At 36.9% G+C, this 14,334-nt stretch overlaps 1 protein-coding gene across 3 annotated transcripts in view; it reads left to right on the top strand.

Moving 5' to 3' along the window:
- The window catches only part of BRWD1 (bromodomain and WD repeat domain containing 1), a 141,653-nt gene that overhangs the window by 57,752 nt on the left and 69,567 nt on the right, over window positions 1-14,334 (top strand). For all 3 annotated transcript variants that reach the window (XM_078358412.1, XM_035283039.3, XM_035283038.3), the window contains 3 exons: window positions 5,292-5,475; window positions 9,617-9,710; window positions 12,954-13,085. In XM_078358412.1, coding sequence (XP_078214538.1) covers window positions 5,292-5,475; window positions 9,617-9,710; window positions 12,954-13,085 — 410 coding nt within the window. The remainder of the gene's footprint in view (window positions 1-5,291; window positions 5,476-9,616; window positions 9,711-12,953; window positions 13,086-14,334) is intronic.

Here is a 14,334-nt window from a genome sequence, read left to right as displayed (position 1 = left end):
AGCAATTCTCCTGCCTCAGCCTCCTGAGTAGCTGTGACTACAGGCACGCACCACCAGGCCCAGCTAATTTTTGTATTTTTAGTAGAGACGGGGTTTCACCATGTTGACCAGGATGGTCTCAGTCTCTTGACCTCGTGATCCACCCGCCTCGGCCTCCCAAAGTGCTGGGATTATAGGCCTGAGCCACCGCGCCGGTCCTGCTCAAATTTATTTCTTAGCTCTCTGTCACTCAGTGCTGTTCTCTAGATGGTTTGTTCAGCACCCTGTCACTGTTTTTTTTTTCTCCCCGTTTTGAGACAGTCCGACTCTGTCACCCAGGCTGAAGTACAGTGCGATCTTGGCTCACTGCAACCTCTGCCACCTGGGTTCAAGTGATTCTCCTGCCTCTGCCTCCCAAGTAGCTGGGATTACAAGTGTGTGCCACTATGCCTGTCTAATATTTGTATTTTTTAGTAGAGATGATGGGGTTTCACCACGTTGGCCTGTCTGGTCTCCAACTCCTGACCTCAAGTGATCCACCTGCTTCAGCCTCCCACAGTGCTGGGATTAATAGGTGCAATCCACCATGCCCGGTCTGCCCTACCACTCTTGATCTCTTTTTCACTCAGTTACCCACTTCCCTGGTCTTTGTATTTTTATTTGCAGTAACTATTATGTCTAGAAATTATATTTGTTGTCTTCTAAATCTCACTTTAAAATCAGTACCTAACTTTGTTTTACTTCTTTTATATATTGAATTGTTTTAGACAGATGCACAGAATTAGGGTAGGCAACCCTTTATTTAGGACATATTCATCATTGGTTTACATATGATCCTCTTTTATTTGTTTCAGATCATGATAGTAACCTGCATTTGTATTTAGTGGTCTTCTCTGGTTTGTCTCTCCCAAGATAACAGTTATTCTGAATCTTATGTAGATCCTTTCTTTGGCTTTTAAAAAATATAGTTTTTTTTTTGAGATGGAGTCTCACTCTGTCACCCAGGCTGGAGTGCAAAGGCGTGATCTCGGCTCCCTGCAACCTCTGCCTCCCAGGTTTAAGCGATTCTCTTGCCTCAGCCTCCCGAGTATCTAGGATTACAGCTGCACCCAGCTAATTTTTGTAATTTTAGTAGAGACGGGGTTTTAACATCTTGGCCAGGCTGGTCTCGAACTCCTAACCTCATGATCCACCTGCCTTGGCCTCCTAAAGTGCTGGGATCATAGGCATGAGCCACCAGGCCTGGCCTAAAAATATAATTTTCACTTTCCTATATGCATTGCTAAAAGGTATTTGTTCTAAGTATTCATTAGGCACTTTTTTTCACATATTATTATATTTCTTTTTCTTTTTTTTTTTGGTCTTGCTCTGTCACCCAGCTGGAATTTAGTGGTGTGATCTCAGCTCACTGCAACCTCTGCCTCCTGGGTACAAGTGATTCTCCTGCCTCAGCCTCCTGAGTAGCTGGGATTACAGATGTGTGCTACCACACCTGGCTAATTTTTTGTATTTTTAGTAGAGACGGGCTTCTCCATGTTGATCAGGCTGGTCTCTGACTCCTGACTTTGTGATCACCCGCCTCGGCCTCCCAAAGTGCCCCACCACATATTGTTAAACTTCTACGATTGCGCCACAGTTGTATCAGATTCATTTTAATTTGTATGTATTATTCAATTACATGTATATATCCACTTTTACTCATTTTTTTTTGATGGGCATTTGGGTAATTTTGAGGTTTTGTTTATCATGAACAGAGAGTTTTCTGTAATAGTCTTGTGTGTCTCACATATATTTGAAAGAATTTCTGTAGAATGTTAATCTAGGTGTGGAAATGCTAGGTATAGCTATATGAGTTTTCAGTTTTATAAGATTTTACCAAACTTGTCCATAGTGGGTGTACAGTTTATATTCCCATCAGCAATGTATAAAACATGCTGTTGATTTACTTCTCAAATAATTAGCAGTTTTAGGTTTTTAGATTTTTGCCATTTAAATGATTGTCACATGGTAATGCAATTTGGACTTGGAATTTTTCTTTATCACTAATGAGGTTGAATATCTGTATTTTGGGTCATACTTTCTTTTTTTCTTCTAAGTTATTTATTTTACAGTATTATCACATGTTGAGATTCTTTGGGAATGCTTCTCTTAGTATGGTTATGTATCCATATTGTTACTTATCACTGTGGTACTTTCAATTAGGAGCTCATCTTTAGGAGGAAATTAGTGGGAATGATGTGCAGCTAAAGTTGAGGGCTTATCTTTTTAGAATGGCTGGTAGGATATTACCAAGCTGAGTCCTTTTTATAGTAAAATATTTTGTTAAATTTGATCTTATTTATTAAGAAGTTTTATAAAACAACGAATTGAATATCTGACAGATTGCCTTTCTTGAAAATAACAGAATGGTATAAAGATCGGGTGGCTCCAAAGACGTGGTCCCTATACGCAGGTTACCCTTGGTGAAAGACAGCATTATGATATGCAGGCCCTTCAAGATCCAATTCTTTCTTTAACTTAGCATCTTTGTATTTTTTGAATTACATGGGTAATAGAAATTAAAACCCCACAATCTAGATGAGTGGCGTAGGCCTATCAATTCCTAGGCAACATTTTTCACATCCTCTTACTTGAATTCAGGATGAGATAGAAAAGTTTTCTAGCCATCTTTTTTTCCCAGTAAGTGGGTTAGAATTTCATTTAGGGTATAACACTTGCAAGGATTTGGATTTGTTTTTAGGATAGGGACTGGGTGCTGTTTCTTATTTACAACTGACAAACCCAAGGTATTTCTGTGTGGACTTTAAAACTCAAGCCTTGGCTGGGTGTGGTGGCTCATGTCTGTAATCCCAGCACTATGGGAGGCTGAGGCTGGTTGGATCACAAGGTCAGGAGTTCAAGAACAGCCTGGTCAAGATGGTGAAACTGCATCTCTACTAAAAATACAAAAATTAGGGAGGCGTGGTGGCAGGTGCTTGTAATCCCAGCTGCTCGGGAGGCTGAGGCAGAGAATCACTTGAAGCCAGGAGGTGGAGGTTGCAGTGTGTGAGAGCGTGCCACTGCACTCCAGCCTGGGTGACAGAGTGAGACTGTCTCAAAAACAAACAAACAAACAAAAAACCCTCAAGCCTTTGTGTTAATTTGTTTTGACAAGTTTGTCAGATTGCCACAAGTTCAGATTATGATTTCTAATTCAGGTTCCTCTTTGTTTCTAGTCCAATGTGATTTACAAGTTTCATTATTCATTTAAAATAGTATTTCTTTTCTCTTAAACTTACAGCGTAAGTCTTTATTTTTTTATTTTGGAAAGAAAGCCTGGAAAGAGGATACAGTGAACACCCATATATTCTTTAACTAGATTCTTTATATTACTATACTTGCTTTAGCTATTTTTTATGTATATGTGCACACACACATTCCTGTATGTTTTTTTTCTGAAGCATGTGAGAGTAAGACTTGCGACACTTTATACCTTCATGCTTCATCCTGTATCATCCAAGAGCTAGAGATATTCTCTTATATAACTATAACACAGTTATCACATTCAACAAGCTGAATGTGAGAATGTTGGTATTTAGCACTTTTACTTAGTTTTGAGTCCTTACTTACACTTCCCCAGTGGTCCCAACAATTGTCCTTCCTCATGGCTTTTTTTTTTTAAATTTAAGATTTGATCAAGCCTTACTCATTGCATTTAATTATTATTTCTTTTAATCCAGGAAAGTTTTCTCAGAGCACCGGTACTTTGGAAAGGTTCAGGCTTTTTATTTTCACAAGATTTCCCTTAATTTGGATTTGTCTGATTATTTCCTCCTGGACTCAGGTTAAACATTTAGACAGGAATGCTGAACAGTAGATGCTATGTCCTCAGTCTGTGATGGCAAGAGGCACAGGATACGTAAATGCATTCTTCTGCACCTACTGTATTGCCTTAACAGTATATTCTAGGAATCTATCAGTTCACAGAATTTTTCATCCTTTTTTTAGAGTTTCATACTCCTCCTCTGTGTGGAGTAACTAATCTTTGTAATCTGTTTGTGGAAATTTAGGTTGTTTCTCATACTTTGCTGTTATAAGTGATGTGATAAATAACTTTTTGCATGTTTTTTCAAATTGTTGGAGAATAATGCTATGACTTGGGCAGTTAAATTTAGAATTTGTGTTTATTTCCCGATTCAAAAATATTTCTTCAATATATATATATGGTATTTTAATATAGATGCTTGGTTTACTAGCAGGGCATTTAATGTCATTTGAAGTTGGTGAAGCATAGTGTGTTCTCTAATACACATTGGTACACATATGATTGGTAAATAGAGTGTGGTACATAGAAGAGTGCAGAAGTTGTGTTTACTTGTGGATTTTTCCCTGGACAAGAAGAGCTGTCATAGCTGGAGTAGCGCTTGATAGCCTCCCACAAGAATCGATAGAAACCTCAATTTTTCTGTTGCGTTAACAGCAGGAGCCCTTTCACCCTGTATTGTAAGAAAATGAGCACTTTGCCTAGGACTTCTTCCTCAGAGGCTGGTCTCTGGCTTCTGGCTCATGGGAGGTTGCTCAGTCTCTTGTACCCACCTTAACAGCAGCTCGTCAGGTTCAGAGCTTCATTGTTGTCTTCATTGCCCAATCATCCACTTGCCCAGCTCTATTTTTAGCACCGCTGGTATTTACCCACAACATTTTACTTGTTTGACTTTTTAATAACCACCTTGACAGCTACTTGCCTTAGTGGCTCAGATTATCTCTTGAGAATCATGATTACTATTGTAAGAGCTCTTTTTTTAAAACTACCTTGATTTCAGGTATCTGTCTTCAGTGCAAATTTTCCCAGAAGACTTTTTTTAGTATACAATTTCGAAGAAGGCACAGTTTTTAGGAATGTATATATAATGTAATGTGAAATGTTTGTACATTTTATAATTTCAGAAAGTCTAGTAAAAATTGAAATTGAGGTTTAATAGTTAATCTTTGTTCAGTATTCTACATTTTGATCTTGGGCATGTTAAGATTCTCTCTGGCTGGGTGCAGTGGCTCTTGCCTGTAATCCCAGCATTTTGGGGAAGCCTTGGTGGGAGGATTGCTTGAGGCCAGAAGTTTTAGACTAGCCCGGTCAACATAATGAGACCTTGTCTGTACAAAAAATAAAATAATAAAAAATTAAAAGAAGATTTTTCTCATAAAGTTTTTTCAGAAGATACTGTCTTATTTCTTTATTTTTGGTATGTGTCTTAGGCAAACATAGGCTTGTTACATGCTAAACATATTTTAGTTTAATCGTGTATTGGAATGACCTCCTGATCATTTTTTCTTAGGTTTTAGAAGACAGAGCTTAGACATTCAGTCTCCTCCAAATATTGGTCTGCGTCGTAGTGGACAAGTTGAAGGTGTTCGTCAGATGCATCAAAATGCTCCGCGCAGTCAGATTGCTACAGAACGTGACCTGCAGGCATGGAAACGAAGAGTGGTTGTACCAGAGGTACCACTAGGCATATTTAGGTTTGTTTTAGGACATCTATTTATAATGTTTCTATCTATGAAAATATATTCATACAGTTATTTACACATTCTGCATTCCATTATTGTGTAAATAATTATATAAATATAGTAGCAATGAGTGGGAATCTTACTATTTTAATTGTCGTAGGAAAATGGCAAAATTATTCTCTACCTTTTTTTTTTTTTTACTATGGTAAAGGTTTTCAGACCCAGTATTGTTTCATCCATATGCACACACCCACTTTTGTCCTTTCAGTAAAATATTGAAAGAAATCCTAAACATATTATTTTTGTCCATATACATATTAGTGTGTATTTCTAAAAGATAAGTAATTAAAATATAACCATGATGCTGTTACCATACCTTAAGAAAATAATTTCTCAGTATAACCAAATATTCAGGCTGCGTTTACGTTTACAGTTGTTTCAGTTGTCAAAAATGTTTTTAGGTTTTTGCAAGGCTGCTTCATAAGAGGTAGAATTCTGTCAGAAGGCACACATAAGTAGCCTTGCTTTTTGTGATGTTAGTAGCTATCAGTGCTTAATGTCTAGATTCATTAATTTATTACCTGTTATAAAATTGTGATTTTTAACTCTATGAAAGCTCCTTCATTTATTATCTTGTACACTTCTAAAAAGAAATCTACCCAACTGTACTTAATTATCCAGTAGCAAAGTTTGTATAGGAAAGGCAGAGTAGATGCTTGATTATTTTGCTTTATTTCCCCTCAAAATAAAGATTTATTCCTTTTCAGTATTCAACAGTCACCAATTTGTGTGTTTTTAGTGTATAAATCACATAGCTGGGGTTTAACTTATTTCTGATATTCTTTATTGATGTTTTTAAAATCATCTCTTCTCTACCTCTTGAGGAGCCACTTTTCAAGGTTCCCTGTCCTTTCAAAATGACCAGTAGTTTTTCATAGCACACTTTGAGGGGAAGATGTTATAGTTCATCTTGTAATCTTTTTTTCTTTTACCCATTCACCTAATACACTTAAAATTTTTTGACTTATATCTGAAATTAGTCTTTTAAGCAGCCCTATTTTCTTTTAGTAAGAAATGCTATTTCATTATAATATGGGCAGTAGGGTCTTTGGTGCTGAGTTGTAATGTATTGATTTGAATTATTGGAAGCAGCAAATACTTTTTTCAGTGATATTTAAAATGTTTTAGTATTTTCTCATGTTTATGTCTCATAATAACTAATATCTTGAAGATAATTTTGTGAATTTATCTTTGCGTTTTTTTTTTTAATGTTTAACCAGAAGAGTTTGAATGAATACTGGAGTGGTATTAGATAGTACGTATGTATTGTTCTGTGAATTTGGGAAGGTTTTCTGGGTACACTAGAAAATTGTGAAAAGCCAAATCTGGAATTGTGATGAGAAATACAGAAAATTATTATGTATATAGTATGCTATAATTAAGTTTTAAATTGGTGTCTAAGTCTTATGGTCATCAGACCCAAAAGTATAATTTGGGATACTTTTCATCATCAAAACCAAGGGAAGTAAACGGGTATCAGGAGAGAAAGACCTCAAAAATTAGTTTCTTAAACACACAGGCATTTATTTTCTTATCTAAAGGAAGACTAGAAATAATCTAAGGCTGGAATAGTGGTCCCACAGTTACTCTGGAATGTAGGCTCCTGTGTTTCTCATTTCCATCATGGGGCATAGGTTCTAGTCTTTTTTTTTTTTTTTTTTTTTTTTTTGTGGGGGTTGGGGAACCAGTGTTTCGCTCTTGTCACCCAGGCTGGAGTGCAATGGTGTAGTCTCAGCTCACTGCAACCTCTGCCTCCCAGGCTCAAGTGATTCTCCTGCCTTAGCCTCCTAAGTAGCTGTGATTACAGGCATGTGCATCACACCCAGATAATTTTACAGTTTTGGTAGAGATGGGGTTTCACCCTGCTGGCCAGGCTGGTATCAAACTCCTGACCTCAGGTAATCCACCTGCCTTGGCCTTCCACAGTGCTGGGATTATAGATGTGAGCCACTGCATCCAGCCTTGGTTTCTAGTCTTAAAGTCACTGCATAGTCCAAGATTGCTGCTGAAGCTGTAGCCATTACATACCTGTATCTGTGATGTAGGTTGAGATTTAGAACAGAAGAATAAAGATGTTCAGATGTCAAAAAGAGCATTTCTAGTCAAGGGAACTTTCTTTAGCCGTGTAGCATTTCTGCTTATAACTCACTGACCAGAATGTTGTCATTTGACCATACTAAGCTAAGGAGGAGAGTAGGTAACGCAGTGTCTGTTTAGAGCAGCAAAGAGCCTGGATAAAATTTTGATTGTGTTTCTAAGGAATTAAAGGAGGAATGGGTTTTGTGAGTCAGCTTGCTATCTGCCATGATTTTCACACACAAAAAATAGCCCTTTCTAGCATTGTATTCTAGAATAAAGCTCATGTGAGATTTTATAAAGGCGATACCTGATTGAGATGTGGTGATCAGTGCCCATGGAAACAATTCCAGTAGTGGAAACAAGGGTGAATTTTGCATAACTGTGTGCTAGGATATCATTTGATAAGGATCAAGAGTAGTATTTAAAAATTTATTTTCTGACTGTAAAAGTTTGTGTCCATTGTGAAAAATTTAGGTAATAAATAAAAACATAAAGGTAGATGATGGCTCTGCAGAGCTATAAGCATATAATGTTGCTTACCAACAGAAGTAATTCCTTTGTACCTAGGTTTCAGTCACATAGTTTGTCTTGATCCAAGAATGGTAGAAACTGGATTTATTATAAATTTTTTTTTCAAGATGGAATTTTCACTCTTGTTGCCCAGGCTGGAATGCAATGGTGCAATCTCAGCTCACTGCAACCTCCGCCTCCTGTTCAAGTGATTCTCCTGCTTCAGCCTCCCGAGTAGCTGGGACTACAGGTGCCCGTCACCATGTCCAGCTAATTTTTTGTATTTTCAGTAGAGACAAGGTTTCACTATGTTGGCCAGGCTGGTTGCGAACTCCTGACCTAAGGTGATGCACCCGCCTTGGCCTTTCAAAGTACTGGGATTACAGGCATGAGCCACCATGCCCGGCTATATGAAAGTTATTTTATATACACTGTGATCTTTGATAATACCACTTTTCTTAGCTGATCATCTCATTTGGAGTGAAATTGCACACAGGGCTGAAAATGATAGTTACGTCAAGTGTTCCTTTGTTGTATTGATTGCGAATCAATTGTATGTAGTGGTTCGTTGTCAAAACAAAGGGAAACATACAGATATTAGGTGGTGGGACTTTCATTTGGCTGCAAGTTGAAAATCTCGTTACATAGTTCCCTAAATATATAAAGTGGTGAAGCTGACAACTTGTGAAAGTTTGAGTCTACTTTAGAAATCCCCATTGGATAAAATAATGTGTCACTATAATCTTGAGTGCGGGCTGTCAGGCATACTTAGAGAAAAACGCAATTTTCTTAAAAATCAGTTAGAATTTACACTTAGAATATTTACACTCAGTCGAGTGTCCAGTTATACCTTGGAGCATGGTCAAGATGTCAGTATTAAAACTTTTTCCATTGAGATGTTAAAGTAAACAAAAACATAAAAGCCATGTGTTTTTAATAATGTTCCTGTTGGAGTAAAGGAAGTCTTTTCAGAGAAACAATGATTTTTAGTACCTTCTTCATGGTGGCAGGTCCTTTGCTTTGAAATTGGTCACAATAACAATCTTTTGTTGTATCATGTGAGTGAGATATAGGTGGTAAAAAAAACCCAGTAACATTGCTATTCTTGTTTCTATAAATTATCAAATGTAGTTTGAATAAAAGTGGAGAAGGCAGACTCTGTGCTTATTTTTTCTTGAGAGAAAGGAATTGCAAACTAGAAAATCATGAGGACATTTTAAAAAGCTATTATGGGTTATCCTGTTTGAATTGGTTCTAATAGGACCAATTAGAAAACAAATGAATGAATATTTTTGCATCACATATGAAAAATAGGTTCTTCTAACTGCCTTTGAGATTTTTATGTATATTTATATAAATTTTTAACAAGCTTTGTCTTAGAGATTTTGTGTATTAATTTTAAAAGTATATAAACGTTCATAGAATCAAACTGGTTTTTATTCTTTATATCCTTTAGTTATTCAACAATTCAGTAGTTCATATAACTGGGTATTTACATTTGTAGGAAGCTGGAAGACTTCCGATTAGAGAAAGGTGAAGAGGAAAGAAATCTTTATATAATAGGAAGAAAAAGAAAGACTCTCCAGCTCTCACATAAGGTAAGCTAAATTTTGTTTTCTTAGCAAATTAGAAATCAAACTGATAACTTGAGATCGAAATAAAAAAAAAGAAATGAAACTAAAATTTTGAGTTTTCTTTTTGATTTATAAAACTATCAGTAACTTTCATCTCAAGTGGAGTACTTATTGCTTAAGGTTTTCTGTTTGGGATTTAAAATAGTAGACTTAAGGTTAAACTATAGCTGTTAGAAAGGAGTAGTTTGAAAACTTTTGAAAAATTGCCTAGTGCCTAACAATGACATTGAGTTCTTAATTTTAGTTACTATATTATTTGATTCTGAATTTTCATTTGGTTTTTTTTTTTTTTAGGGGTTTTCAGTTTTCTATTAAAGTTCTCATTGTTTTAATTACTTGGAAAAGAACCATAGCTATTTTAAAAACTGAGGTTGGATAATTTCATTTTTTCAATGTTATGTTTCCCTGAGGACCATTTTCTGTTGCCTGTTGATTTTTGTCCTTTTCTATAATATATTTTTCTCTTTTTTGATTGTTATTTGTTAGAATAACAAATATTTGTTAGGAAAGATTTGAAGCACAGGATGGCTATGTCCCCAGAGAAGATTTACATTTGCTTCTGGCAGCCTGCTAGGACCACTCTCAAGCCTATATTGCCTTATCTAAACAAGAATGGGCTTTAGTTCCGTGGGATTACTGTTCTATCTGTAGTTTACTTACAGGTCTAGGCTGTAGCTCTTTGGGCTAACAGCCAAAGCCTGGGGGATTCCCGTACACTTAGGCTATGAATTGCAGTTTTTATTAATCTAACACACAGTGTTAGATTAATCTAAAACAGTCTGTGTTTTTTGCTTACTTGCTAAACCTTTCAGCTTCCTCTTCCAGAATGAAATTCTAAGATTAAAAAAATATATATATATTATTATGTTCATTGTGGGCAAAAATAAAAATTATATACATATATATCTTCTCTTTTTGATCTTGGTTCTGTAGTTCGTCATAACCTTTGTAGGCATATAGTGCCTTTAAACAGATTTGTTAAAAAATATGTTTTGCCAGATTTTCTAGTTTTTCTTTTTCATTTTTGAGATGGAGTCTTGCTTTGTTGCCCAGGCTGGAGTACAGCCTCTGCCTCCAGATTCCAGCAGTTCTCCTGCCTCAGCCTCCTGGGTAGCTGGGATTACAGGCGCGTGCCATTATGCCTGACTAAGTTTTATATTTTCAGTAGAGAAGGAGTTTCTCCATGTTGGCCAGATTGGTCTCTAACTCCTGACCTCAGGTGATCCGCCTGCCTTGGCCTCCCAAAGTGCTGGGATTACAGGTGTGAGCCACTGCGCCTGGCCAGATTTTCTAGCTTTTCTTGGTGAAAGTTGGTCCATTTTCATGTTAACCTATTATCACTTGTGAAACTCATTAATATGAGTTTTTGTCGAAATCAGTAATTACAAGGAAAATTCAGTTCATTTTGAGATCAGCCAGTGATAATGTTGAAATTCTAAAACTGACCAACGCTCATTAGAGAGATGGCCACTCCTGTGAAAATTGGTTTGTCCATCAGTTTAAGGAACATGCGCTCATTGGGTAATCTCATCTGCCTTTGGTGGTTGGGGAATTGCATGCCTTTAAAAAAAAAACCCGTATAATTATTTGGCTACTTTTGAAAGATTATTCTGTTTTGATGAGAATATGTTTAAAAAATTCAGACAGAACTGAAAAGTACAGACAACAAATTATCTAAAAATTTAAAACCTGAAAATACTTTTGGTTAGTATTTGAACATTAAAAAGACACTTTTAGCTTCAGGGATATATGTGCAAGTTTGTTATATAGGTAAATTGCGAGTCACGGGTTTAGTGTACAGATTATTTTGTTACCCAGATCATAAGCATTATACTTGATATGTAGTTTCCTGATCCTTACCCTTTTCCTGCCCTCTACCCTCAGGTAGGTTCTGATGTCTGTTCCTTTCTTTTTGTCCATGTGTACTCAATGCTTGGGTCTCACTTCTAAGTGAGAATATGTGGTATTTGGTTTTCTGTTCTGGTGTTAGTTCGCTTGAGATAATGGCCTCCAGCTCTACCCATGTTGCTGCAAGGGACATTATCTCGTTCTTTTTTTGGCTGGGTAGTATTCTGTGATTTGTATGTACCACATTTTCTTTATCCAGTCTACCATTGATGGGCATTTAGGCTGATTCCATGTCGTATGGTATTGTGAATAGTGCTGCAGTGACAATAGGTGTGTATATGTTGTTATGGTAGAATGAGTTATATTCCTTTGGCTATATACCCAGTAATGGGATTGTTTGGTTGAATGGTAATTCTTTTTAAAATTATTTGAGAGATTGTCAAACTGCTTTCTGCAGTGGTTGAATTAAGTTACAGTCCTACTAGCAGTGTATAATCATTCTCTTTTCTCTGCAACTTTGCTAGCATCTGCTATTTTTGGATGCCTCCCCCCACTTTTTTTTTGGAGATCGGGTCTCACTTTTGCCCAGGCTACTGTGCAGTGGTGCATGGCTCACTCACTGCAGCCTCGACCTCCTGGGCTCGAGTGATCCTCCCTAGTAGCTGGAACTACAGGTTTGTACCACCATGCCCAGCTAATTTTTTTGTTTTTTGTTTGATCTTATTTTTATTTTTGTTGCTTTTGTAGAGGCAGGGTTTCTCCATGTTGCCTGGGTTGGTCTCAAACTCCTGGGCTCCAGCAGTCTGCCTGCCTTGTCCTCCCAAAGTGCTAGGATTACAGGTGTGAGCCAGACGCCTGGCCTTGGCTTTTTAATAATAGCCATTCTGACTAGAGTGAGATGGTATCTCATTGTGGTTTTGATTTGCATTTCTCTGATGAGTAGTGTGTGGAGCATTTTTTTCTCTATACCTATGTGTATAGATATTCAGACATTCCTTGAGAGGTTGGTTACTACATCATAATAAATGAATATATATTTTTTATTTGAGATTTGTACCTTTAAGGTGACATCCTTTTCAGGTTATTGTTATTTTCCCTCATTTGTGGTAAACCAGTTGACTTACAACATAGTTTGAAAAATGCCCATCTAATGTGCATTTTCTCATGTTTTTCTAAGGACATTAAAAGTAAAATTACCAAGCTTGAGTGAAAACTGTGGCAAAAATATTACCTTCTTTTTAAGCCTTTATTTTTTCTTTTTGCCTTAAATCCTTTTGGAAGCTTCACAGAATGCCCATTTTGTTGATACTGTCCTTATTTAGGTGTTGATTTTCATTTGCATATTTCTCTGTGTTTCAGTCAGATTCAGTGGTTTTGGCATCACAGTCTAGACAAAGGACGTGTAGGCGTAAATATCCAAATTATGGTAGAAGAAATCTTAGCTGGCGCCAGTTATCTTCTGGAAATGAGTCTTCAAGCTCCGTAAGACATGTGAGTAGTAAAACTTTAAAATGTTATAAGATATTCTTACGTGAATTTGTCTTAATTCTTTCCTTTGAGTGAATATACCCCAACTTTATATGAAAATGCAGCATTCTGCAGGGATTAATATGAAATTTCACATTTTGAATGTTAACAAAAACGTTTAATGGCTAATTTAGTCACACACTGTACACTTGTGCAATCCAGTGGTTTTACATGTTGAGCATCCCAGCTCAAATTTGAAATGCACCAACATCTGAAACTTTCTGAGTACAAACATGATGCTCTAGTTTGCATCAGATTTCAGATTTTGGATTTTTGGATTTGGTTTGCTCAACCTGTAAGTACAAATGCAGATTTCCCCAAAAATGAAAAAATATGAAATCTGAAACAATTCTAATCCCGTGTTTTGGGTAAGAGGTATATAACTTGTAGTATATTGAGAGAATTGGGCCATCTTCACCCGTATTAAAGTTTAAAACATTTCATCATCCCTAAAAAATGCTATTCCCATTTGCAGTCAGTTGCCATTCCTTCCCTCTCCTCCAGCCTCTAACTAATATTCTTTGTTTTTCTGCATTTGCCTTTTCTGGACATTTTATATGAATGGGCTCTTTTTTTTTTTTTTTTTTTGAGATGGAGTCTCCCTCTGTCGCCAAGCTGGAGTGCAGTGGCACGATCTCGGCTCACTGCAACCTCCGCTTCATGGGTTCAAGCAATTCTTCTGCCTCAGCCTCCCGAGTAGTTGGGACTATGGGCACGTGCCACCATGCCCAGCTAATTTTTGTATATTTAGTAGAGACAGGGTTTCACTATGTTGGCCAGGATGGTCTCGATCTCTTGACCTCATGATGGTCTTGTGATCTGGCCTCCCAAAGTGCTGGGATTACGGGCGTGAGTCACTGCGCCTGGCCGGATGGGCTCTTAAAATACGATTTTGTGACTGGCTTGTTTGACACTGCATAATGTTTTCAAGGCTGATGGTGTGTAGCATATATCAATACTTAATTTTTGTAAATTTTTTATTGCCTAGTAATACTTCATGGGAAGTACTACATTTTGTTTATCCATTTATCAGTTGATGGACATTTGTATTGTTTCTGCTTTTTGGCTGTCATGAATAGTGCTGCTTATCAGCATTCATCACAGGTTTTTGTTTAGACATATGTTTTCATTTATTTTGGGTTACGCTAGGAGATGATATGCTGGGTCATACGGCAACTGGCATGTTTAACTTTTTGAGGACCCACCAGACTTC

The sequence above is a fragment of the Callithrix jacchus genome, chromosome 21 (assembly GCF_049354715.1).
Source record: "Callithrix jacchus isolate 240 chromosome 21, calJac240_pri, whole genome shotgun sequence".
In the NCBI taxonomy this organism is placed as follows: domain Eukaryota; kingdom Metazoa; phylum Chordata; class Mammalia; order Primates; family Cebidae; genus Callithrix; species Callithrix jacchus.
Note: the sequence above shows the minus strand (reverse complement) of the source record. Positions and strands in the feature narration are given on the sequence as shown.